The sequence below is a fragment of the Pyrus communis genome, chromosome 15 (genome assembly GCF_041283825.1).
Source record: "Pyrus communis isolate YQ-2024b chromosome 15, ASM4128382v1, whole genome shotgun sequence".
Taxonomy (NCBI): domain Eukaryota; kingdom Viridiplantae; phylum Streptophyta; class Magnoliopsida; order Rosales; family Rosaceae; genus Pyrus; species Pyrus communis.
In genome coordinates, this window is record NC_142579.1 from 3207369 (window position 1) to 3233442 (window position 26074).

The 26074-nt window shown below is 37.3% G+C and overlaps 2 protein-coding genes and 2 pseudogenes across 4 annotated transcripts; 2 read left to right on the plus strand and 2 right to left on the minus strand.

Moving 5' to 3' along the window:
- Positions 1-4088: 4088 nt before the first annotated feature.
- Positions 4089-6525, plus strand: LOC137719235 (GDSL esterase/lipase At1g71691-like). The gene is made up of 5 exons (XM_068458408.2): positions 4089-4592; positions 4983-5104; positions 5256-5495; positions 5719-5968; positions 6074-6525. Exons 1-5 carry the CDS (start codon positions 4274-4276, stop codon positions 6310-6312), a joined length of 1170 nt encoding a protein of 389 aa, XP_068314509.2. The 5' UTR covers positions 4089-4273; the 3' UTR covers positions 6313-6525.
- Positions 6526-8543: 2018 nt separating this feature from the next.
- Positions 8544-10867, minus strand: LOC137742503 (uncharacterized). Its single transcript, XM_068482389.2, has 3 exons — positions 10453-10867; positions 9195-9309; positions 8544-8774 (listed from the first exon to the last, which is right to left on the minus strand). The coding sequence occupies exons 1-3, from the start codon at positions 10678-10680 to the stop codon at positions 8701-8703; spliced, it is 417 nt and encodes a 138-aa protein (XP_068338490.1). The 5' UTR covers positions 10681-10867; the 3' UTR covers positions 8544-8700.
- Positions 10868-16358: 5491 nt separating this feature from the next.
- LOC137710610 (uncharacterized) lies at positions 16359-20489 on the plus strand (annotated as a pseudogene). Its single transcript, XR_015957346.1, has 2 exons — positions 16359-18587; positions 20351-20489. The product of XR_015957346.1 is annotated as an uncharacterized LOC137710610 (transcript).
- A 1725-nt stretch (positions 20490-22214) lies between these two features.
- LOC137712790 (glucuronoxylan 4-O-methyltransferase 3 pseudogene) lies at positions 22215-23750 on the minus strand (annotated as a pseudogene). The gene has a single exon (XR_015956210.1). The product of XR_015956210.1 is annotated as a glucuronoxylan 4-O-methyltransferase 3 pseudogene (transcript).
- Between the last annotated feature and the right edge of the window lie 2324 nt (positions 23751-26074).

The window sequence follows — 26074 nt, forward strand, 5'->3', positions numbered from 1 at the left end:
ATATTGAATTAGAGTTCAAAATCGTAATTAAGCCAAACAGGAGCCACACCTTTTTTTTTTTTTTTTTTACTTAGTACAACGATACATTTTACATTAAAGAGAGCATGGAGTTCAACTAAGCCACATAATCAACCTAATTTGGTATCGAATTCGCCATCCACGAAATTCGAATCTAAGACCCCTTGTTTCCTAGTAAGAAAGAATACTACCATATTGTAGTACCGAGTGGCATACTGTCATTGATTTAGCTAATAATCAAACATGGAATCAAGGCATACTGCCATTGATTGTTGGGTAAGAAACCAGTGGCGAAGCCACGTGAGGGCGAGGAGTGGCGGCCGCCACTCCCTTCGCCGAAACACCACTGAGAGCTAAGTTCAACCCTCCCCTCGCCGAAAAACCGACTGGTGTAGCCCCTCTGTTTTCGATGTTCTGTTTTTGCTGCGCACAGCAACAGCAGCAACATATTTGGCTCTTTTTTTTTCTTTTCAAAACATCCAAGCCAAAATGACGTCGTTTTGGTCCTGGTAAAAAAAATTTAAAAATTTAAAAATAAAATGACGCCGTGTTCCTCCTTCGCTCAGTTCCTTCAGCCTCGTGTCCCCCTGTATTGTTTCAACCTCTCCCATTCACTATTCAGAGATAAAGAGAGAGCAGCTTTGCCCCCAAAATCCCAGCAGCCAACGCCCAACGGAACGGAAAATTTAGAAAGGTTGATTCCCGTTGGCTTTTTGCAGCCATCACCAGCCATTCTTCAGCCACTAAAGTCTGAGCGGCCGGCTTCCAACCTTCAATCAAAGGTAAATTTTTTATTTCCTAAATTTATAATCCCTAACCCTAATTAATTATTGAATACGAATTTCGTTTAATTGATATAGAATCATATAGTAATGCACTAATATGGTTAGTAGTTATTGATTATTGATATGATTCTAAGATTATTGATTTGAAATTATGAAATTATTTTATAGGGTGAAAAAAAATTGAATTCTTGATTATTAGTTGAATTGATTAGTTCTATTCATATGATTAGTTGAATTGAATTTTTATTTATCAAATAATTTGTATGCTTATTGGTACTGATTAATTGAATTGTTGGTTGGATTAGTTATTATGCATACTATAGTATAGTCGACTCTAGGATTAAGAGTCTAAGATTTTTTTTTCTTTCTATTTTACAGTTACGTAATGAAACGATACTATAAGAAATAATGCTTAAATCCTCCTTCAAAATGGAACGATACTATGAAGATTGTGAAACCACCATTGCGTAATAAAATAAGAGATCAATGGTTGAGTGATAGTATGATTGTTTACGTTGAGAGAGATGTATTTGCTTTTATTAATAATGAACCTATTATGTGACGTTTTCATGACATGAAACCTCGCCGGCAACAATTGTAATTTGTTTGTATTGATTAATTATGGAATACATTACTATATAAAAAGATTTAGTTGTTGCCATTTTTCTTTAACCTTGCACTCTTTTAAGTTTGCCCCTCCTCTCGAAAAATCGTGGCTTCACCACTGTAAGAAACCACCAGTTAACTAATGGGTTGCTAACAGGTTCACCAATACTAGCCCCCATTAAGTCTTCACCCATTATTTGAATTTTTTTTTTTGCGAGCAAATTGAGTCGTGTTAATGAGTTGGGTTCATTTTACCAGCTTTATTCCGTAACTAGATGCTTGGTTTAGGTTATAACTATAGATCAAATAGTAATGTAAGTTGTACATAAACATTTTTACTTACCACCTTATTATCACCATAAACAAATTTAATTGAAATTTATATAGTGAATAAACACAAATTTCAAATTTTAAACTCATTCCATTGAAATAACGAAACCCAAGTTGGAGTAGGGGAACAACAAAGAAGAGTCAACTTTGTTCTCCCCGAGAGAATCAATTCTTTTATTTATTTATTTGGGACAAAAGTCAAAGTACATAAGAATGCTGCCCCCTGCTCCGCCCCGCCTAGCAGGCATAACCACCAACTGTCCCACAACAACACAGGACTTAGGAATTAGGAGTGGCGTGGCAACCCCTGAATCCGCCTTCAACACCACCAATCGATCAGCTCTCTCTCTCTCTCTCTCTCTCTCTCTCTCTCTCTCTCTCTCTCTCTCTCTCTCCCCTTTCTTTTAGACTGACACACAGCTTATTTGCTCAAAATTAAGGCCCCTTTGAAAATATTTTTGAAATAATTGAAAATGTTTTAGATGAAAATATTTTTAAATCAATTTTTAGTAAATATAAGTGAATTTTGAAAAAAATACTTGAAGTGCTTATTATAAGAAATACATATAACTGAATCTTCTCACAAAAAGCATTTTAAGTGCTTTTGGAATTCAAAATTATTTATCTAAAAACGATTTTAATCATTTTAAAAACACTTCCAAACGAGTCATTAATTTCTAATCTGTGTTTTAGGCATACCCTTCAAAAGGGACGTACACGGCACAGATTCTGTAACAGTAGTGTCTACATATCTAATGCCAACAAGAATTTGTGTGGATTTTTATTTATGTATTCTTGTTTCATTAGCACGAATGCGTGCCATATAAATTGTTTTCATTCACTAGGATCATTTATCTTGATCCTTAGGCACATCACGTGTTGACTTCTTGCATTCATAACTCAAGGTTCTTATTAAGAATTCTGGCACCTGCACCTGGATGCATACATGTGAAACATCATATGGATATGGGGTTAATTAGAGTAAGTGGCCAAACTTGGAGTTCCAAGGACTCAAAACATATACTAAAAGAAAGTCTTGAAGAGTTCTAGACATGAAGTGTAGATCATCAAGGTTTCATTTCAGCAACAAAAATGGAATTTATCAACTACTTCTCAACGAATTCCACAAAACCACAAAAAACGCAGATAAATATTTGTCGACTCACATGTTCAGTTTACGTGGCTGCATGTATGTCTTGGTTGGTCCTCTCCTTTCTTTTACGCGCAGGAGTGCTGCTAGTGCACCAGCTCAGTCCCGAAAAATAGTTTTACGTGGAAGAGTAACGCAAGAGAGACAATATGACATCCTAATAGTGTACCTTTTGAAGTGGAAAAGCTAAGTGATATATACCATTAACTTTTAATCAGATAAATTTATTAATTAACGTGACATGTACACATCACTTATCACATCAAATTGTGCACTAATATGACATAAAAATATTATCTCCCTAGCATTTTTCATATCAAAAGTTTAACGTGTTTAGTGGGACATTTTAAACTTTAAGATGAAAAAAAATTTCCACTAAAACAAAATATTTTTACATTTTAGAATTTTCTAATGGAAACTCTGTGAGTCTTCCTGGCCTCCGAAATGGGTGGATAACCATGGCTTACCACTAGTTGTCACCATTTTTATAAAAAGAAAAAGAAAACAAATAGAAAAAAGGAAAAAAATAGAAAACAAACAGTAGAAGTGTCATTTGCATCCTCAGTTTTACATCTTTAAAGTAAATATTTCTGATGGAACGTAATTTGCTATACAAAGAGCATCCATGTTGTCTTCAACTAAGCAAAAACTTACGCCACACTTACTTCTGGAGAGACTAAATTTTTAAATCAAATTTTATAAACTAAATGATGTGGATATTGATAATTGAATTATTACTTAAATGTTGATTAATGTATTTATTTCATATTGGTGATACATCATTTGGTTTAAAAAATTGGTCTCCCTAGCATTATCATTACAAAATTAATATCTAACCTACCAAATTAGGGAATTGTTATTGGCACTCTAAAAATCTCATTTTGCGCTCTAAATTTTCTTAATAATTATAGAAAATTAAGAGTATAAAATGAAAATTTTGAAGTGCTAACCGTTCTCCCAAATTATGCAACAGATATGGAAGCTCAAACTAGCCTTAATAAACTCAGCCAATTATTTACTTGTTAATTTTGTGCACCACCTAATTAGGGTTGAATATTAATTCGTTGCATGGAAATGGCTATCAATTTATATGAGAGAGAGAGAGAGAGAGAGAGAGAGAGAGAGAGAGAGTTGGGAAAACTTCAAGAAATTAGAACAGCGGTAGGAAAAAGAGAAGGATGCTTGGGAAGGGAAATTTTGTATTAAATTACTGCAGCTGATAGACGTGAACATTTATTACCTTCACAACCACCGCCTTGCCATTCCTATTAAATCATCGCTGCATGCTCCTCCTGCAAATACAGCACTACATTTCTTCTCTCTCTCTCTCTTACTCTTCTACCGCCCTACGTTACCATCTGAAAACATCAATATTCAGCCATTGATGGCTAGGCACCTTCCAAGTAGCAGTATTAGGTTGTTCTGTGTGGTTGTTTTGGTGATGGTGGTTCTGGAAGCTGGAGTAGTTTGGTGCCAACATGTGAACTCATCATCACCGTCAGCCGGTGGCGGTGGCGGTGGGAGGAGATTGTTGTCAGAAACGGTGCCTGCCATGTTTATATTTGGAGACTCTCTAATTGACAATGGGAATAACAACGACATTCCGTCATTTGCCAAGGCTAACTATTTCCCTTATGGCATTGATTTCAACGGCGGTCCTACTGGCCGTTTTTCCAATGGCTACACCATGGTTGATGAAATATGTCTCTCTCTCTTGCCTGCTGCTTTTATGTTTATTTTTTTACCTTAAGGAAATTAGTCGTTGCTTTTATTTTATTTTTTGGTTTTATGGGTACCCTATTTACTTAATATAGAATAGACCAATTGGGTTGGTATATGATTTGATCTTAATCTCTGAATTTTTTATGTTAACCTACTTGTTAATTACACATAAATAAATGAAGTCTTGGAGATGCATCTTATTTGCTCATTTGACTAATTAAAGGGCACATTTACATTCCTCATTAGAGCATAAAAACCAGGCATTATACACTTTTATAAAATGATGAAAAAAAACTTAAACATTATTGCCATTTATCTCTCTTTTTTTTCTTTTTCTTTTTTCTTTTTAAATTAATTTGATCCTCCTGCAGCTGAACTGCTAGGACTTCCCTTGATTCCTGCTCACTCTGAAGCTTCTGGTGATCAAATGCGTCATGGAGTCAATTATGCATCTGCAGCTGCTGGAATCCTTGATGACACTGGCAGAAACTTCGTAATTAATTAACTACTTCATGCTTCATAATTTAATTAACTAACTCTATGTATTTATCTTAAACTTTGCATGAATTTGGCAGAACCATCGCTTTGCATGTTTGCTCTGGAATTGTTTCAGTTGAATTAGTTGTCACAATTGTTTTCTGCAGGTGGGAAGAATACCTTTTAGTGAACAAATAAGAAACTTTCAGAATACACTTGATCAGATAACAGGCAATCTTGGTGCTGATGATGCTGCTCGATCTATTGCCAAGTGCATCTTCTTCGTTGGAATGGGAAGCAATGACTACCTGAATAATTACCTAATGCCCAACTATCCAACTAGGAATCAGTACAATGCCCAACAATATGCTGATCTCTTGGCTCAAGAATATACACAGCAGCTCACTGTAAGAACTTCACCTCCTCAACTAGACGCTCCATATGTTTAGATCGTATAACTGTCTTACATTGCGTATTTGAAGCGTTATTGCATCATATAATCGATAAAAGTTAGGGACACTATGCGTACTGTAAATTGGTTTTGCGTTGGATGCTCTAGCTTGAACAACGCATGCATGACTTCTCGTACAATTACATAAGCATCGTATTAATATATGTGACATGTTCCAGAGACTTTACAATCTTGGTGCCCGAAAATTTGTTATTGCTGGATTAGGAAGAATGGGTTGCATTCCAAGTATTTTGGCCCAAAATCCAAGTGGAACCTGCTCGGACGGAGTTAATCGCCTTGTTCTACCTTTTAATACAAATGTGAAGACAATGATCAACAATCTTAATGCCAACTTACCGAGCTCAAAGTTCATTTACATAGACATCGCTCGTATGTTCGAAGACATGCTCCTCAATTCTAGATCCTATGGTATGCTTGCTACTGTATATTTAATCTTAAGTCATTCCTGATTGAACTTTAATTATGTGTCCGTCGACACTAGCAATTTCAATATTTGTGCAATTCTGTTTGTAGGATTCAGCGTTGCAAATCGTGGATGCTGCGGTATTGGGCGTAACAGAGGCCAAGTTACATGTCTTCCTTTCCAAACACCATGCCCAAATCGAGACCAATATATCTTCTGGGATGCATTCCACCCGACATCAGCGGTGAACATCATAATTGGGAGGAAAGCTTTCAGCGGGGACCGTACCGAGGTTTATCCCATGAACATACAGCAGCTTGCCACTCTTGACATTGAAAGGAACCAGTAGAAAGTGCGGTGGTTCAAATTTACCGTTTGGCTTTATCTTTCTATTTTGTTTCTACTAATTTGTTCGAGTGCTGCAGAGAAATGTTACAAATCTCGGACTTCTTGTACTTTATTGGTTTTGAACTTTAGATTGTTGTTTGGAATTGGCTAGTAGTAGTAGTAGATTATCCTTTTCTTCTCTCATTTATTATACATTTTATTCTTACGCTCCCAATCCAAGTCTAAATGAAAGTGGAGAGAGAGGACGTCAAATAGTTGACAGATGACACTCCATTTTCACGTCTAATCTCTATAATTTATTATACACTTATTCTTCTTTTTTGTTTTTCATTCTTTCGTTTTTGTTTCCTCTTTCTTGGAGAGTTGGTAGATTCATTATCCCACCATGATCTTATGAGATCAATATTATTTTGGGCTTTCGCAAAAATAACTTTCTCAAAATTATCTTCATAGTCAAAATCACTTAGAACACTGTTTTTAACACCATTTTTAGTGGGAAAAAATGAAAACTCTATCCAATTTATTGCACCCGAAAATAACAATCGACATGTATTGGTTTTTTTAACTTTAGTTTGATTCGTTAGTTTCTCACTAATCTTAACAAAGATGGCTACACTAATTAAGTATTTAATTATCATAGCTACCTTAAGTTGAGCTGTGATTTGATTTGATTGAGCATGAATAAAGTTAACCTTGTGGACTAGATTTTCTGAATTTATCCTTCACTTTTCATGCTATAAACCTTTGGATGGATTCAAAAATCACCATGGCCTGGTAGTAACACTTAATTCAAGGGGATCCTTCCTAGCTTGAAAGGACGCATGATTCAATTATATACTTCCACTAGTGGTGATATACCCACATGAATTGACAACACGTACAAGCAGAAATTACTAAAACAGAAAAATATTTATTAACATTATTAAATTAGCAATCAACTGAAAAGCATCCAAGGTCAATTAGTTTTATAGTGAAATTTCAATTTTCTTCATATTATATCTATCTTATTTTTATTTCGACAAAAAAAAGCATCAAAGAAAGACTAAATTGTAACAATTGTTCCTTAACTTTAATTCAATTGTAGCAATTGTTCTTTAACTTTAATTCAATTAGAGTAATGGTTCATCAACTAAAATTCAATTACCATTGGTCCCTCAACTCATCAAAACATGCAACTATGGTCCCTCAACTAAAAATTCATTATCATTGGTGTCTCAAGTTTAATCCAACTGGAGAAATGATCTCTTAACTTTAACCCAATTGGAGCAACGGTTCTTCCAACATAACTTATTTTGACAAAATTCTTACGAAGTTGAAGAAAATGACCATAACTACACATTTTGATGAGTTGAGGGACCAATGATAATAGATTTTTTGTTGAGGTACCATTGCTACAATTTACTCTCAAAGAAATTGACAATTCATAAGAAATCAATCAGTGATGAGGTTGTTGCATGCAAGAAGTTCCAAAAGCTTTGTATTGTCTTGGGTTTCATGGCATAGTCCGTTGTTGAATGTTGATTGGGCAAGCATATGACCGTGTATTAGAACCATTATATGATGCCTTGCCCAGCATAATGTTTGCTGCCACTGTTGGATAGAAGGCATCCCAAAACAAGTACTATGTGCGATCTCTACAAGCTTGCTGAAGAGGTAGACAAGTTATCTGCCCATTGTTCCTTCCTACTCCAGAACACCCCTTGTCTATCACCTCAAACCCTGCACCATTGTTTAAAAATTGAAGCGGCCTAGATCCACATCAGAAATTTTACAAAATACATTACTACTTATAAATGATGGTTTCATTACCACACCGGAACTTTTGTGGTATACTTGACTATGATGATTTTTGAATGAGAACGGCTTGGATGATTGAACAATGTTTCAAATTTGTCACATTTATACAGTAGGCCCCACTTATTGGATAAGATTGTGTTGTTGGTAAAGACCTTAATCATCTTTTGACAAAAGACGCGATCTCATATGTGATATGTTATTTCTAAGGGTTGATAACCCTATACAATACATATTCATTCTTTGATCAGAAGCAATGACATATCAAGTGGTATGAGGCTACAGTTGTACGTAAAATGGAACCCGAGAGAAAGATATTGTACGAGTATTGTGCCTCCACAATCCATATATGCATCAACAAATGAAATGCCCTTTCTCCATACTCCTCCATGATAGCATGCAAATAGATTTTTCTTCCTTTTTTTGAGACAAATAGACTTCGCGACAAAGATGTGTTGCCATTTAAATTGTGAGATTTCTCAATATTTAGAGACAATTTACTATCATGGTCATGGACAGAACATTCAAGCTAAACACAGTCAAAACTAGAATTACAAAATGTTTATTACTCAACTCTTATGTTCCTCAACATGCATCAACGAACTTTACGAACTTTTTCTTCCTGTCCTAGCCCAAGTGATTTTTGCGCATTTGCAATACCTTCAGGATCTGCAATACAAGAAACCAAATTAACCAGATTATAATGTCAAAGGTTTATCATATGTCCAAGTTTTCAATTAACTGGCTTCTAAGTAAAGGGATCATGCGTAATGTGTACGCATATCCACAAAAATTTTGACTCTTGACTTTGGTTCTGAAGTATCCAGGCCGATCGTGAGAGGAAAGCTTCCCCTCAGATATTGGAATGTAAATGAACCATGGCAAAATAAAATCTCTCTCACTGTAGTATAATAAGATAGAAACATTTATCACGCTTCTAGTACTCGTAGTATATAAGCATAGCTATAGCATTGCCACTTCATTCACAGAAACAACGGATTGAGGGCGGGATCCCAGATTTTGTTATTTAGGCTTAATATTTCATCAACTTGGTGTCGGTACCCACAAAGTGTAAGCAGATATACGTACCAAAGAACTGTGTGAAAATACGAGTGAAGAAGTTCAAGTTGCGGGAGACATTGTATGCCATGGCAGGAGGAAGAGGTTTCACGACAGTATCAATGCTGAACACCCGTTGAAGGAACTGCAAAACGAATTTGTCAGGCATAAAATTATCAAAGAATAAATTTTAGATGTAGATGCTATACATAAAAATGAAATGGAACATGGAAATTATATGCCAAATAGATAATCATAGAGAACCAAGCAAATAATGATGTAAAAGCAAATAATCTACAAAACATAACTGAACGAAAGCAGCTAGATAGTCAATTCAACATGAAGAGCACACTTAGCTTGGACTGTCTTCTAAATTACTGAAACGAGCCAGAAACACTAGTAAAGTCATCTTCTTATTTTCTTTGTCCCTTAGCTTCAGGAAAGGGGGTTTTAATCGAGGACTCTAGTACAGAGTTGGAGAGGAATGCCAGTAGACCAGTACCTAGGTGGTTCCAACAAGTCCAAGTTTTACCATCCTACTTGCATACTATTGCCATGTCTTGCTTCCAGATTTAGTAAGGGCATGTCCTTCACTAATTGAAACTAAAGAACACGAATTGGTCAAGAAAGAACTCAAATACTTCTGAAACAGTAGCAGAAGGGGTTTACTGAAATCTGGTTTTGGCAGGCCATGCCCCAGTTTTCCGTGCGTACCGCCGACACAGTTATTAAGTATGCACGGGAACATGAGGGGCCATGTGAATACATGTAAATAAAGTACCTCAAACACCCAATATGAGATATATGTATGACAGTATGACTTATGAGCTATAAGCTACATCGTTAATCTACCCAAGATGCGCCACTCGTAACTCATTTCTTGTAACCCCTTTTGCTCAAGCATTTGAAGCGTACAGCTACAAAATTTGTCAAGAACTTTGCAAGCATATGGCTGTGATTCTCACAAAACATCATGCGTAAAGCAACTACTAGCAACCAAATTTAGATAGAAAATTAATTAAAACACAATAATCACGCACAACCCAGAAAAGTAGAAACCCCAAAATCTTCAGAATCATATTAGGCTAAGGCAATTAACTAAACTGATATTAGCAATTAACTGCAGAATAACCAAACAAATTGCCAATTGGATATTTAAATAAACACATTTTTATGTGCCAAATTTGATAATTCCAAAAGATAAACAAAAACAACCAAATTAAATGATACTCTGAGAGCGCAACAGCAAGAACTGATGAAATTGCGAACTGGGTAAACTTAAGAGGACCTGAAAGTTGCGCTGGAAGCTGTAGCGGAGCTCAGGATCGATCTCCGTGAGAGAATCTTGATCGTCTTGGTCCTGAGAGCGCTTGGTTTTCTTGCGAGGGACGTGCATGGTTGGAGTCGACCCTGGCTGGCTCGTCACCTTAAGCTTCCCTTCTGGGAATTCATCCTCCGCCTCTTGTTCCACCCTCCACGGAGCTGAAGACATCAACTGCTTCTTCGACTTCGACATGTTCGACGATCGCTGTACTTTCCTGGCGAAGAGCCTGAGGATGAGGAGAAGGAGCGTGTGTTATAGATAGGGGTCGTGTTTGGATGTGGGTGCAGTTGTGCTCTGTTCGCCCATCAGGAATACCTCACAGCTCTATCGAGACGGCTTATCGACAAGAATAGAGAGAGGGCTTTAGAGGCTTTAGCCTAAATCATTTGGTAATTGGCCCCTTTTCTAATGTTATGTCAAAGGTTGGGCAACTCGTTAGGTTACGTCCATACTGATGTAGTTTTCGTTACAAATAGAATATAACCGAATGACTAATATTATAGATGGACTCTATGAAAGTTCTTTTCTTCGTAAAGACAATAAGAAGTCTTAAAAGTCTTAAAAAGCGTAAAAGTGTCTACATTAGAATGACTCCAAAAGACTCTTTAAATCTCTTGGAATACTAGTTTAAAGAGCTAAACCCATAAAAATCATCTCCAACAAACTCTTTAACTTAAAGGATTTTCGATCTTAACAAAATGAGAAGTGACTCATTATACTTGATTAATTTTATGCTATATAGTAGTTCAGTATGAGAGAAATAAATATCCCTGATATATAATGGCAATGACGTGTACTTTAACGTGGCAACAGAGTTTTTCTAGATTGTTAACTAGGCATATTGTGTGAGAGAAGTGTGGGTATAAAAATTAAGGGTCAAGTAACCAACCATTCTCATCCCATGCATCCTAAATTAGGAGAGTGAGGCTTAAATAAAGCAACATAAATCAACCATTACTAAGGAACATGGAGTGAGATAATGGAACTTGGAGCCCAAGCTTTTTTTTGCCAATAAAAAAAGCCTAGGATCCCACTAGAACAACATGAGGAGAAAAAGAAGTATAAGATCGTTCTAAATTTTATAAGCATCCTGAACAAGGACTAATTTGAGCGTCGGATTGTTTTCTTGCAGATCCCCCTTATGATACCCTACCCTTTATATTTACGTATTTATATTATTAAATGTGTGAATTTACCAAATTATCCTCGTAGCATGAACATTGAATTTTGTTGACCATCTCGTCGTGACGCGCATGACTAATTTTCTTAATTTATTCTTTTTGTACTTGATGCCACTAATGTTTGGGTGTGAGTGGATTCGAATTTGGAACTATAACAAAGTTTTTACGATTTTTGAAATGTCGAGGATATTTCGGTAATTTGACTTTTGGAAGATATTTCACGTTTCATCTTTAGTGGTCTTATTTCTTGAGCTATTGGGACCCACTCCTTGTCCCTTATCCCCCGACCCTATCCTTTCCCGTGTGAACCCCCTTTTTTCCTTTTTCTGTCAGCTTACTCCCTCCCATCTTTAAACTCTCTATCTCTCTCTAAAATTGCCTTCCCCGAGGGAGCACACGCACAAACAAACAACACAACAACAACAACAACAAGGACACCACCACCTCACCTGTAGGTGAACCCACGAACCTAGAACAAGGAGGAAACCCCCCAAACCCCTTTCTTCCTCTCGGCACCATCACTATTCACTGAGTTTCTCTGGTGAATTCTCGCCTTCTTCAGCGAACGTAAGCCTCGAAACTTGTCCAAAACTTGTAGATCATGTCTTGGTGTATGTTTGGGAGTATTTTAGAGAAGTTTTGGTAACGTTTGGATGTAGGAAACCCTCGGGGAAACCTTCCCCAATTTTCTGGGGAGACATCCCACTTTCGAGCCTTTTTTTTTGGCAAAACCACATCAAGTTAACGGGCAACCTCCGACACTTTGTAGGATTTTTCCGGCTATCTCTGGTCAGTTTTTGAACTCCAAACAGATATAATCTTGTTCTACACTTCCTTAGCTTCGTTTTGATATATTATGGGTCAAATTTGGTTAAGAAATGATGAAGTTACGAAGTTTTGAATTTTGCCCAAACTTTTGGCCAAAAAATTTAGTTTTCGGTGAGCTCCGACTGCTTGGGTCAGCTCGACTCCAGCGGCTCGGCTCGGTTGAGTCAGCCGTTGACTTCTCGGTCAGTGTTGACCATTGACGTGTCAACGTTGACTTTTGGTTGACTTTTTTTTAGTTTCGACCGGGACCTCTCCTAGAGTAATTTCGACGTCCTGATTCCAAATTCGGGCTCCGTTTTCCCAAATTCAATCATTTTAGTAGAGTTTTACTAATTAGTCCTTTTATATGCTTAGGTGCATTTGTTAGTGGTAACCCCATCCTCTATAGTTCGAACTTAACAAAATGAGTAGTGACTCATTATACTTGATTAATTTTATGCTATATAGTAGTTCAATAAGAGAGAAATAATTATATAATATAAAATGGCATGACGTGTACTTTAACGTGGCATTAGAGTTTTTCTAGACCGTTAACTAGGCATATTGTGTGAGAGAAGTGTGGGTGTAAAAATTAAGGGTCAAGTAACTAGCCATTTCTCATCCCATGCATCCTGAATTAGGGGAGTGGAGCTTAAATAAAGCAACATGAATCAACCACTACTAAGCAACATGGAGTGAGATAATGGAACTTGGAGCCCAAGGTTTTTCTGCTTATAAAAAGCTTAGGATCCCACCAGAACAATAGGAGGACAAAAGGAAGTACGAGATTGTTCTAAATTTTATAAGCATCTTGAACAAAGACTGACTTGAGGGCCAGATTGTTTTCTTGCAGATCCCTCTTATGATACCATGCGCTTGATATTTACGTATTTGTATTATTAAATGTGTGAATTTACCAAATTGCCCTCGTAACATGAACGTTGACTATCTCGTTGTGACGCGTATGACTAATTTTCTTAATTTATTCTTTTTGTACTCGATGCCACGAACGTTTGGGCGGTAGCAGATTCGAATTTGGAACTAGAACGAAATTTTTACGATTTTTGAAACGTTGAGAGTATTTCCCTTGGCCCTATCCCTTCCCATGTGAAACCCCCTTTTTTCCTTTTTTTTTTCTTTTTTTCTGTCAACTCACTCTCTCGCTTCTCTAAACTATCTTCTCTTATCTCTCTATCTCTCTTTGAAACTGCCCTTCCCGAGGGCGCACACACACAGAAAAACAACACAACAACAACATGGACACCACCACCTCCCCTCTAGGTGAACTCACGAACCTAGAACAATGAGGAAACCCCCCAAACCCCTATCTTCCTCTCGGCACCATCACTGTTCACCAAGTTTGTCCATTGAATTCTCGCCTTCTTCGGTGAAGGTAAGCCTTGAAACTTGTCCAAAACTTGTAGATCGTGTCTTGGTGTATGTTTGGGGAGTAATTTAGAGAAGTCTTGGTAATGTTTGGACATAGGAAACCCTTGGGGAAACATTCACCAATTTGTCGGCAAGACAGTCAACTTTTGAGCCATTTTTTGGCCAAACCACGGTGAGTTAACCATCGAGAAGGGTAACATTCTCTTCGTCTCGTCGAGAGGTATTATTTTTGTTTTTGAATCACTCGATTTCGTTGAGTATTGAAGAAGTTATATCCATTTGAACTTTCCCCGGTTTATGACAACCTCCAACGCTTTGCAAGCTTTTTTCAGGCCATCTCTAGCCATTTTTTAAACTCCAAACAAGTATAATCTTATTCTTCACTTCCTTAGCTTCGTTTTTATATATTAGAGGTCGAATTTGGTTAAGAAACGACGAAATTATAAAGCTTTGAATTTTGCCTAAACATCCGGCCAAAAATTTTAGTTTCGGTGAGCTCAGGCGGCTTGAGTTAGCCGTTGACTTCTTAGTCAGCATTGACCGTTGACTTTTGGTTGACTTTTTTTCGGGTTTCAGTCGGGACCCCTCCTAGATTAATTTCAACGTCCTGATTCCAAATCCGTGCTCCACTTTCCAAAATTCAATCGTTTTATTAGAGTTTTACTAATTAGTCCTTTTATATGCTTAGGTGCATTTGTTAGTGGCAACCCCGTCCTCTTTAGTTTGAATGGCTCTTCGATGACGGAGTATTGGTGAGTGGACCCCTTCCAAAATGCATGTTTTTTATTACTAGAAATGCATACATGAAAAGCATGATTTTATGACTATGTTTTATGAAACATTTATTGAGCTATCGGATTTACGCTTTATGCAATATCATGCTTTATCGAATTTACGTTTACTGAAATATTTATGAACATGGATTTAGGATATGATGTTTGAGCTATTAGGCTCCAATGATATATATTTTGGAAAGATTATGTTCATGATTTTCTGTGCTTAATTAGCAGGTATTCATACAATGTGCCTGGGCAGGCGATGTAGGTGCCTTAAGACATGCGATGGATGTGCCTTCGGGTGATTATGGTATCACTACTAAGCACACTTTTTATGATATATGTTTTAAGAAGGTTTTATGGCATGCTGGGGTTTTCGGAAAACCTATTACTTATTATGCTATATGAGTTTTCTAAAACTAGATGTTAGTACGTTTAAAGAGAAAGTGATGTAGTATTACTTATATATAAACTTAGTCCACTCATGTTTTGTTTTGCGCCCCCTTCAAGACCTAGGAATGAGGCATACGATCTGAGTAACGAGGCATTCCCATATCAATGAATTTGTGTCCTCCTCTCTACGTAGGACATCTCTTGTAATCGCACTTTCTAATATCTCTTCCGCTTGTATTTTGACTTAGTAGTATGCTTTGAACATGTTCATGCATTATCACTTTTTAAATGTTGTCAGTTGAATATTCTCCTTTGGTTTAGTGACGTGTACCTTATTACTATTATTTTGTTAAGGTTGGTATTTTTATATTACTTTGCATGGTTACACGCAAAAATTATATGCATGTTTTACATGTTCCTAGCATATGCATTAAATGAAAGAGAATTTTAACGAAAAACCCACTGTACTGTTCACTTTAATGAAAAACCATATTTTTACACTAAAAAGTCAATCCTGATACTATTCACTTTACCCTTTATTTTTTTCCTTATCATTAAAACTCAAAGTTTTCAAACCATTTTCATTAGTTTTCCCTAAATGAAATGGCTTGTGTCACCCTCGACGTCAGCCAGCACGTGACCATTCTGTTGTCCTTCGGACACTGGGATCAGGGTGTGTCATCCCTCCTCCCTCATTGATGACAATTGAAGATGATGTCTTAAGTTCCTTAATATGTTCAAGATTACTTGTTAGTGGAAAATTGAAATATCCAAAATTTTCCACTTCAACAAGAAGTGAGTGAGTAAACCCTAAGCACAAACCCCACACATGAACCCCAAGTAGCTACGACAAGTTCTAGCAACTCAAGTGGCTCTACAAGTCTCCAAATATAGGAGTTTGCAGACTTTAGAACCACTTCAGTTGTTAGAACTTGTCGTAGCTACTTGGGGTTCGTCATTCGTGTTTGGGGCTTGTCCCAAATCAAAAGGCCCAATTGTCCTATTAAAGTCCTTGACCGAAAAGCTTACATGCCCGCCTGCCCCGTTATCCTATTAAACCCTTTGACCGAAAAGCTTACGTGCCCGCCTGCCCCGTTATCCTATTAAAGCCTTTGACCGAAAAGCTTACGTGCCCGCCTGCCCCGTAATTCAAGTCTGAGACAACTTTTCAGGCCTCTCTCTGTGCGTGCGCTTTCGGAGCTCGGCATGCTTGCTTTAACTCCAGCAACAACATTTTTAGTGTCACGCAGCAGCGGCGGGGACGGCGTCGGTTAAGGTACCACCGTCACCAATCCTCCGAATTACATACTAAAAATGATGATAAAGAAACTTCTACCCAGGCTGTAATTTTCCTTCTCATGGCTTCTGCGTTTGCTCAAAGCTCTTCTCTTCACTCCCATCTGTGACTTCTTCCTCCGGTGTCGAAACCCAATTGAGGTTTCTTTGTGGCAAGTCCAACCCTCAGGTTTCAGAGGCGGTTTTTGGTTTCCTCCGCGCCGTCGACTCGAACAGCTAGCCTTCTGGGGCAGCCTGCAATTTGCTCTTGCACGCTCTCACAAAGTCCAAAAATTATGAATTGGCGTTTTCGGTTTCTAGTAAGATGTTTCGTGTTGGTGTTCGTCCGAGTTTTATATGATTGAGTTGTTTAGTTGCTTGTTTTGTTAACAACCATCACCCCTAATTCGCACCCGGGGTATTGGGGTTGTTGTTAAAGCGTGGATTTCAGTTGAGTCCGTATTTTCTGAATCTTACATTGAAGGGTTTCTGCACTAACGATGAGGTTGACAAGGCAATGGAGTTGTTTCGTGTAACGGGAAGAAATTATGTAACCCCGGATATTGTTAGTTACAACACTCTTATAAATGGACTTTGCAGGGCGAAAATTTTGAAAGAAGCAACGGAGTTGCTGGTTGATATGGAATTGTCTGAATCTGACCCGAATGTGAAGACATACAGCACTTTGATCAATGGATTCTGCAAGGATGGTCGAGTAGATGAGGCGATGGGTTTGTTCGAGAATTGAAGCAAAAGGGTTTGGAAGCGGATGTTGTAGTGTACAATTCCATTGTAAGTGCTTTTTGTGATAAAGGGAGTTTTGATAGAGGCAAAGAAATTTTTGATGAGATGTTAAAGAAGGGTATTCCTCCTAATGTGGTTACATATAATTGTTTCATAAATAATCTATCCAAAATAGGGAAATGGAAAGAAGCCACCGCGATGTTAAATGATATGATAGAGTATGGAGTTCGCCCTGATGTTGTTACTTATACAGGCTTACTTGACGGGCTTTTCAAAAATGGAAGTGATACAAAAGCCATGGTGCTATTCAGTCTAATGCTATCGAGGGGTGAAGAGCCTAACACTGTAACGTACAATGTTATGATTTATGGACTGTGCAAGAAAGGTTTGGTGGATGAGGCTTTTAAGATTTTCGAAATGATGAAGGGTATGGGGAAACAGCCTGATGTAATTACATACAACACGTTACTGATGGGACTTTCTTGTCATGTGAAGGTAGATGAGGCAATGAAACTTTTCAGTGTGATATCAAAGGATGAGATCCTTCTTGAGCCAGATGTAATCACATATAACATCCTGATTAATGGACTGTGCAAGGAAGGCAATCTTGATAAAGTTATGGATATTTGCAAAACAATGGTTGAAAGGGGCATTGCAGGCAACTTATCTACTTATAATTCTTTGATAGATGCATGTCTACAGGAAGGATTTGTGGGCAAGGCCATAAAATTCTTGAGATATGCACTTGACTTGGGATTGGTTCTGAAAGGAATTACTTATGGTGTCTCAATGGGTTTTGCAAAACTCACATGCTTAGGTTTGCAAAAGGACTCTTTAGTCAAATGAGAGCTGCTGGGGTTAGTCCTACTGCGATTGACTACAACGTTTTGATGGTATCCTTATGCAAGGAGAGTAGTTTGGAGCAAGCTAGGATGCTATTTGAAGAGATGAGGCGTACAAATTGTGTGCCAAATCTGGTCTCATTTAATACAATAATTGATGAAACTCTAAAAGCGGGAGATGTTGTATCTGCTCAAGACTTGCTACAGGACATGTTTAAAATGGATTTAACTCCTGATGCCATTACCTTTTCCTTATTAGTAAGCTGGTTCTCGAAACTTGGGCTTTTGGATGAGGCTAAAATGTTTCTCAAGAATATGATTGCTTGTGGTGTTGAACCTGATGCCTTTGTTTTCGATTCTTTACTAAGGAGCTATTGTTTAAGGGGTGACACAGAAGAAATCGTTAATTTGCTTTATCAGATGGCAGACAAGGGTGTTGTTCTTGACTCAGAAATAACTTCTACTATCTTGGAATGCCTTAGTGAAATCCCTGACGATGTTGATGTGATGAAGATTCTTCCAACTTTTTCCCAAGAAACATCAAAAGGAGCCAGCATTACCTGCAATGAGCTATTGGTGAAACTCAATAACTCTCACCCAGAACTTAGATTATATGCTGCTTGATGTTCTTCATTCCAAGAGGGACCTTCCAGTGCCACGATAAACCTGCTGCTTGTTCTATCATATCATATGTAAGTCTTGTATTGTCTTTTGCTTTTTACAGTTCTGCAGAATACCCTATTAATTCTTTTTCTCATGAAATAACCAGTTTCCAGATGTACAACAATGGAATAACCAGTTTCCAGGTGTACGACAATCATTTCTTTCAAGATAAAATTATCAAGTATGGAATTTTTTGTTGTCTTGTTCTGCAGAATGGAATGTTTTTTCCACTTAGGATTCAGTGTCTCCGGATATCGTGTTTGTATTACTTTCCAGATTTTCCTCCTTCTATCTTGTAATATACTATCTGTAGTAATTGAAGCATCCTTAATCGAACATTGGTTATTCTGATGCTATGCATACCCATAAAGTTTGAAACTATGTATGTGAAAACATGTGAAGAATGCACAATAACGTAAAAAGAAAATAATATGAGAGGATGATTGACAGAGTAATACAAAACATGGATAAAGAGAAAACAATTTGAAAGTTTAGTTAGTTATGGTTATAATGTTTTTCTAGTAGATTTAGGGGTAGGGTTAGAGGGAGGAAAATGTTGGCTAGGTGGGCGTTCCTCCAATCACTGTCCGGGCCTAGGTTTCTAAAGGCAAATCAAACGAAAAAGCCTTTCGGAAAGTTAAGAAACTGATAATACTTCAAGTAAAATACATCCACCTAACTCCTTCGCCCACGGGACTTTCCCTTTTATACTACATTAGTAATTCCCAGACCCTTCCAAAATGACCCGTTAAACTTCCCATACATCATTAATGCCAACAACTACCCATTAATATCAGTAATCCGCTAGACAAACCCATTAGGTTTCCCATACATAGTTATTACTTAGTACTTGGTAAGTTTAACCAGACTCATAATACATTTACTGCATTAGAGAGTATAAGTACACCTGCATTGGAAGCATTTAGATTGAGGTCTTTGGACAAACAACACTGATTACTTCAATTTGTACATATTGTACTTATTTTGGTTGTTGGTGCCGCTTGGTTGCACTTTTTCGTTTGCTGGCGTTTGGAAAAGAGAATGTCCGCACTCTATCCTGTTCTGAAAAATTCTTGTTTAAGTCAAACCTTACATTAGTATCAGTGGTTGCCTTAAATTGAGAACTCTCCCGAGAGAAATATCATTGCTTTGGTTTAGTGTACTATGTGTAGAGGATTGCCTTGGTTTAGTGTTCTATGTGTAGAGGAAAGGGGTGACGTGGTGTATCTATTACTACACTGTCCTGTTGCTAGGATCTATGATCTTTGTCCCCTCTGTTCGGTGACTTCGCATGATGTTGAGCACAGATACTCTTGGATCAGGCGTTTTCTTTAATTTGTTTATGTATAAACACAGTTGAAGAACATTTTGTGTCATCACCGTTCCTCTGTTTTCTACTTGTGCACTTATCGTATGTAGTTAAACTTTAGTTCCAATTTCTCAACAAAATAAAAAAACGATGTGAAGTTCAAATTGGTGCTGCTTGTGGATCAGTTTAAAGGACAGTTCAAATGGAAAATGGGTAGTTATTGTTCTGAAATGGAGCTTGTATGTACTTCTTGCTTGCATTTTGCAGAAGTCTCTTATACTTTTGATTTTGATGCTTATGAAACTCAATGCTCATTAGATTGAGAATAAAAGTCGCATATCGTCACCAACATTTCACCATTGTTTTCTATCTAACACCCGCTGGTACTCTTTATAATTGCACTTGGAACTCAAGCTTCAGTGTGTTATGAAATCAAATCATGTGAAGACGTCTAATGACTGCCCTTTTTTTATGCAATTGCAGTTTAAACCGTGCAGCATGGAATTCATCGGTCATATTGAAGCTGCAAGGTGTGATGAGATTCTGATAAATGTGTTATCTGGGATTCAACCTATCCCTCGAAATCTCGTGGAGTCAGCTCCACTGTCCCTTCATGTTACAGATGATCTTCATCCTCTATCTAATTGCATCTAAGTTTCCATCCCCAAGCCATGTAGGTACAAATGGATGCTTTCAAGGATGCGGTCCAGATCGACATCATATGTTGTGATTTGAAGAGCCTGCCGTCGAGAAATGTAACGCCAAATGTTAACTACGGCAACAAAGAGAAAAAAGACATGATGTATGGATGTGCATGCATATCTAATGAACAAAGAGCTGAAGAGAAAGCCAAGTATCAAAGAATACCTTTGTAAGTTTGTTAACACACTTGAGAACCAGACCAGAGAAGTGGCACGACTAGCGTCGTCGTCCAAGCATGTGGGATAAGAAGGAACATCACTTGTTAACGGCAGATAATCCCGATCAGAAAAATGAGTTGGCTTTTCATTGCCGTTAATGTTAGTTATGCACTCCTAATCATGATTACTATCGTCACTAATCATTTTACTTTCAGTTTTATCACAAGGCACAATGGGAAGAGTCTTGCTTTAATGTATAGGTGATCATATTCACAGTAGTACTTTGATCCTAGTTCTTTCTTGCTCTTTCTTTTAAGGCTTTTTATCTAAAAATGGTTTCTGAGGTAAACATAACTCTCAACTTTGGTCTCTGACAATGAATATCAATGGAACCGGACCTTGAATTTGTCCACGGTAAATCATTTTGATTATTTTATGAAAAATTTGTCCACATTTGTAAGGTATTTTTGTCAAACCAACTCATCTACTTAACTAGAATATTGACAGATTTTCCACTAAAGAACTAATGATTTACGACAAACTTAGAAACTACTTCTATCGATTTCCATGGTTAGAGAAGTGTTAAGTTTGATTCTCGACAAAGATGAATTTGAATCATGTTATTGCTAGTCAATTGTACGGCTGAGTTTGCTCTCCCACACCAACGAAACGATATCCGAGAAAGCTAAAGAGAAGAAAAAGGGGGGAAATGGCAGAATTCAAACTCAAGTTGCAATCCACACTACCACGATCATATAGACAAGAAATTTTTCATTATAACTGGAATACGGATGATATACCACGTGTTTTTATATAAACAATGAGATATTTTATGGTTTAAGTTATTAATTTTTTAACACACATATCTTACTATTTGCATAGTAACACGTAATGTATTATTCCGTAGTCCGATTACACTAAAAAAATTTATCACTTCTCGTAAACACAGACTTAATTTTTGAAACCAAACACTTCTTACGAATGAGGATCCTCTTCGGATCCTTTTTGTGAGGATTATAGGGATCCTCCAATCACGTTATGTGATCAGAAATTATTATAAATTTTTTATTTAAAATTAAATATAAATAGTACTAACTAAAACTAGTTTTACAATATACAATGAACAAACATGATCGAAGAATCATCAGAATACTCACAAAGAAAATCATTAGAGGATTCTCATTCATAGGCAGATTGTCTACTCTCCTGTTTGGGTGCCCTTCCCATCCTCTCCTATTTTGTGCGATCACAGTTAAATCACGTTAACATTTTATATTAATTTTTTTATAAAAATAATAAGACAAAAAATAATAAAAATATAAAATATTAACATAATTTAATCGTAACTACACAAATAAAAAAAATAAAAATTGCATCCAAAACAGGAGGGCAGACAATCTGCCTGCTTCTCATTCACTTCTTACACACCCATATGTACCGTTGTTTTCATTTTGTTATATGTTCAATTTGATGAAGAAAAAGAATCCTTTTACTTTCGGCTCCGTGAATGATGTTTTGTCTCTATATGGTTATTTTGCTTACAATAACTGGACACGGACGGTGAACAACTTACACGTACACAGGACCCGAAACACTTGTCCACCACGTCGGCACACCTTTTCTTTTCATAAATTAAACACAATATTTTAAAAAGAAGAACAACACTACCTACTTTTCAATACACAAGAAAAGAGAGATAATATCAATATTCCACCCAAGAAATAATATCAACCGTTAATTCCACCCAGGTTTCTGCTGGAAATCGACCGATCAGATCAGATTGATCGAGAAGGTGATAAAAAAATCAAGATCATCATCTTCTAAGGGCAAAATGGTCTACCTAATCGAGCCCTGTGACTGGGAATAGTGAAGTGCCTGAGCAGGCCCTCCTGCTCCGTCAAGTACCCCTCGCAGAGAAAAGCCTTGGAGAAGCTGTCCTCAACCACTCTATTCACATCATGTACAAACACATGAGTTTCCCCCTCCTCCCTGTTCCTCCCCATCAGCCCCGCCGTGTATATGGCGCCCATTCTTCCCGGAGCTCCGTCGAAGTACCCCGTCGGCGCATCCACCATGATCAGATCCCACTCGATATCGTACACATCGCTCGGCAAGTTCTTGAGCGCCAGCTCGCACTTTGAAAACCTCGGATCCCCAACAGCTTTGCACTCTTCCTTCCTTCCGATCTCCATGAGCTTGTCCGCTTGGTGGACCTTGGTGTCGTATGTCACGTGGTAGGCCTCTAAGCCCGGCAGCTTCTGTTTGATTTGGTCGATCCATGAATTGTCTTCTTCGAGGAAGATGGTTCTTCCGCCGTGGTTGAGAGCCGTCCACATGAGGCTGTCGCGGCCGAGGCCGAAGACTAGAAAGTTGCAGGGTGATTTTTTGGAAAGGATCGCGGCGGAGACGGAGACTTCTTTGATGGTTTGTTGTGGCGTGACGTTTGTTGTGGCGTAGTGGATGATGGCGTGGGCTAGGGATGGTGGGATTTTGGTGCATGTTGGGGTGAATGGTTGATCGCATGGTGGTTGTTGTTGTTGTTGTTGTTGTTGTTGTTGGGGTTTAGGGTTTGGCATGAGATGGGATAGTGAGGAATTGGCCGTGGACGGTGACGGAAATAGTGACGATGAGAAGGTTGATCTGACAATGAAGACAGTGAAGAGGAAGATGAAGCAGCAGCAGAGGAGGATGACCTTGAGACTGATGCCACATTGAGGTTTGGACCTCATGGTGCTTGATGAGATGAGAGAGAGAGAGAGAGGAGAGAGAGAGAGAGAGGGGGGACCGAGGAGATAATGTTGATCTGAGGTTTTATGAACAGAAGGTGGAGAAGTGGTGGGGAATGGAAGAGAGGGAGGAGACAGGGGTTTATTGTTTGTTTCTGCTTTTCAAGGAGAGGTTAGCAAAGTTGGTACATTAAATTAAGGAGGGTAGAGGGAAACAGTGGCACCCTTGAGAGTTACTCAAGCGATGATGGCATATTACCAGATCCATGGTAACGTAGTGTGTACCCTTAAAAATGTGCCCCAGTATTTTCTACCTTCACGCCCACTATAAAGTAATATTTTTGCTAATCACACTCAAGTAATGGTGATGCTCATCATTCTCAAGTGATAATGATGTCCACTACTCTATTTTGATGAGTTTAAATTTCGATATTTGTTGAATGAATAGATCAAAATCTTAAAAATTAAACTCATCCAATGATAATAAGTAGAATGTTAAACATTACCACCACACCATTATCACCGTAGTGGAGTTTGAACCCTAACAAAAATTGAAAACTATTTCGATGAGTTTTTATAGTTTTGACTTAATTTTAATTTTCATTTGTCGTTTTTTAATAAAAACTGAAAACAATTATCAATCACGTTTTTAGTTTCTAGCTTTCTTTGTCACCCCTCCAACTATTTTGCACCTGAGCTCTCCCATACTATTATCATCGTAGTGGAGTTTGACCACCATGTTTGGCTGGACCCCTCGTAGAAGGACTACAACCGTTTTCTTAATCTAAATAGTTTCCAACTACGTTTGGTGTAAAAATTTACAAATTCTTTTAAATTATAGAAGTGCTTCTAGAAAAGTTGATAGGTACTTCTTCAAAAAGCACCTCCAAATATTTTTCACGAAGCACAAAACAATTTCTAGAGTCAATAATAGCCCTAATCATGGATATAATTCCATGAATGGGACCCGGATTATATATGTATTATTCTCTTAATTAAAGGAATTAGACGTGATTAGGAAGAGAGATAGAGAGAAGTAATGATTAATTATATCTTGCTCTCTAATCGAAATCTGAAATCTTCATCTTAGAAGTGGAAATTGGATCCTATCCTGATTCACTTTGTAGGGATCTTAGAAATCCTCACATCTTAAACGTTTATCGTATATCGTGCGATAAAAAATTATTTGACTTTTTTTATTTAAAATTAAACACAAATAGTATCTGACGAAAACTAACCGTACGATATACAATAAACAACTAGAAAGTGAGAATTCTTATAATCCCCACAAAATTAATTCGGAGAAAATCCTCTTCTTTATAAGTGAAGCAAGATAGGTTGTTGGAGGGTTGATGTAGACACAAAGGCCACCACTGCTGTTTCGGTTGGTAGAAATAACATGGTTGGTGTATCGGCCGCTGATATTTGTTGATATATTTCTGATTTTTTTTCTCTTTTATAATAGGGAAGGTGTGATGCTTTTGATTATTCATGTCTTTTGCTGTGCTGCAAAGCTTTTTAAACTTGAAAAGGGACATGTAGTAGTTATAAAACCTTTGTCTAATTGCGACATACAAAGAATACGTTAAGAGGGTTTGACTCCTAAAAAAAAAAAAACATTATGAGGGGAGAGATTTTTTAATATATTCGAAACATGAGTCGATATATTACGTGTTATAATACAAGTAGAGAGGCACTAAAAAATATATCATTTTCGTTTATGTTATGACATGTGATTTGCCTATTTCTGTTGTGGTTGAAAGGGAAAAATCTTCCGTTTAATTTAGTTATTGATGTTCTGGATTGATATTCAGATGTCTAAGAGAGATTTTTGTTAGTATACTTGTAAGACGAGTCGATACATTACCTGTTATAATATAAAAAGCCTCTCTACTTATATTATGATACATAGTTTATCGATTTGTGTTTCAATTACTTGAAAAAATCTTCCATTTAGTTTGGTTATTGATGTTCTAGACTGAGATTCAAACCTCTAAGTGAATAATGAAATGTATCCCGTATAGGAAAGAACACCGACGAAGAAAATAGAACAAGTGGAATGAACATTCAAAAGGGCATTTTGATAACCTTAGAATCTACCTTTTTAAAAGAGGGATTTGAGTTTAATCATTGAATTGAGAATGACATTTATGCTTTGCTTGGTATAATTTTCTCTTTTTTATTTATTTTGAAAACGCAGAGGATCGTGGAGCTCAACTCAATAGAGAAAAAGAGTTTCAATCTTGCAACGCAACAGTAAATAAATAGCAAAAAGCAAACTAGAGCACAAGGACTTTTTTAAAGTGGTAACACCCCGTATACAACGGAGAAATTTCACGGGCAAACTGACAAGAATAATTCACCAAGATCAAACAGTATATACAAGACTCAAAAACTGCCTTGCCTTCTTGTCTTCGTACTTGCTTTCTTCGTCTCATCTTTTTTATTTTGAAAGCAACGATATATTTATAAGTCAAGAAAAACAACAGGGAAGCTGGTTAGAAAAAGAACCAGCCGCTTTAAGGGTTACAATCCATCAAGTAAAATGTCTGGAGGTTCGTCTCATCTTGATGAAACGCAGTCACCTCAGAGCACGAAGGTTCGCCCATGGCTAGAACACA

Bases quoted from the DNA above. Each gene is read 5' to 3' on its own strand.
- LOC137742503 (XM_068482389.2), bottom strand. From the start codon at position 10,680: ATGTCGAAGTCGAAGAAGCAGTTGATGTCTTCAGCTCCGTGGAGGGTG. The intron at 9,310-10,452 runs GTCCTCTTAAGT...TTCGTTTTGCAG, and splicing joins GCTTCCAGCGCAACTTTCAG to TTCCTTCAACGGGTGTTCAG. The intron at 8,775-9,194 runs GTACGTATATCT...CTTGTATTGCAG, and splicing joins TATTTTCACACAGTTCTTTG to ATCCTGAAGGTATTGCAAAT.
- LOC137719235 (XM_068458408.2), top strand. From the start codon at position 4,274: ATGGCTAGGCACCTTCCAAGTAGCAGTATTAGGTTGTTCTGTGTGGTT. The intron at 4,593-4,982 runs GTCTCTCTCTCT...ATCCTCCTGCAG, and splicing joins CACCATGGTTGATGAAATAT to CTGAACTGCTAGGACTTCCC. The intron at 5,969-6,073 runs GTATGCTTGCTA...TTCTGTTTGTAG, and splicing joins CCTCAATTCTAGATCCTATG to GATTCAGCGTTGCAAATCGT.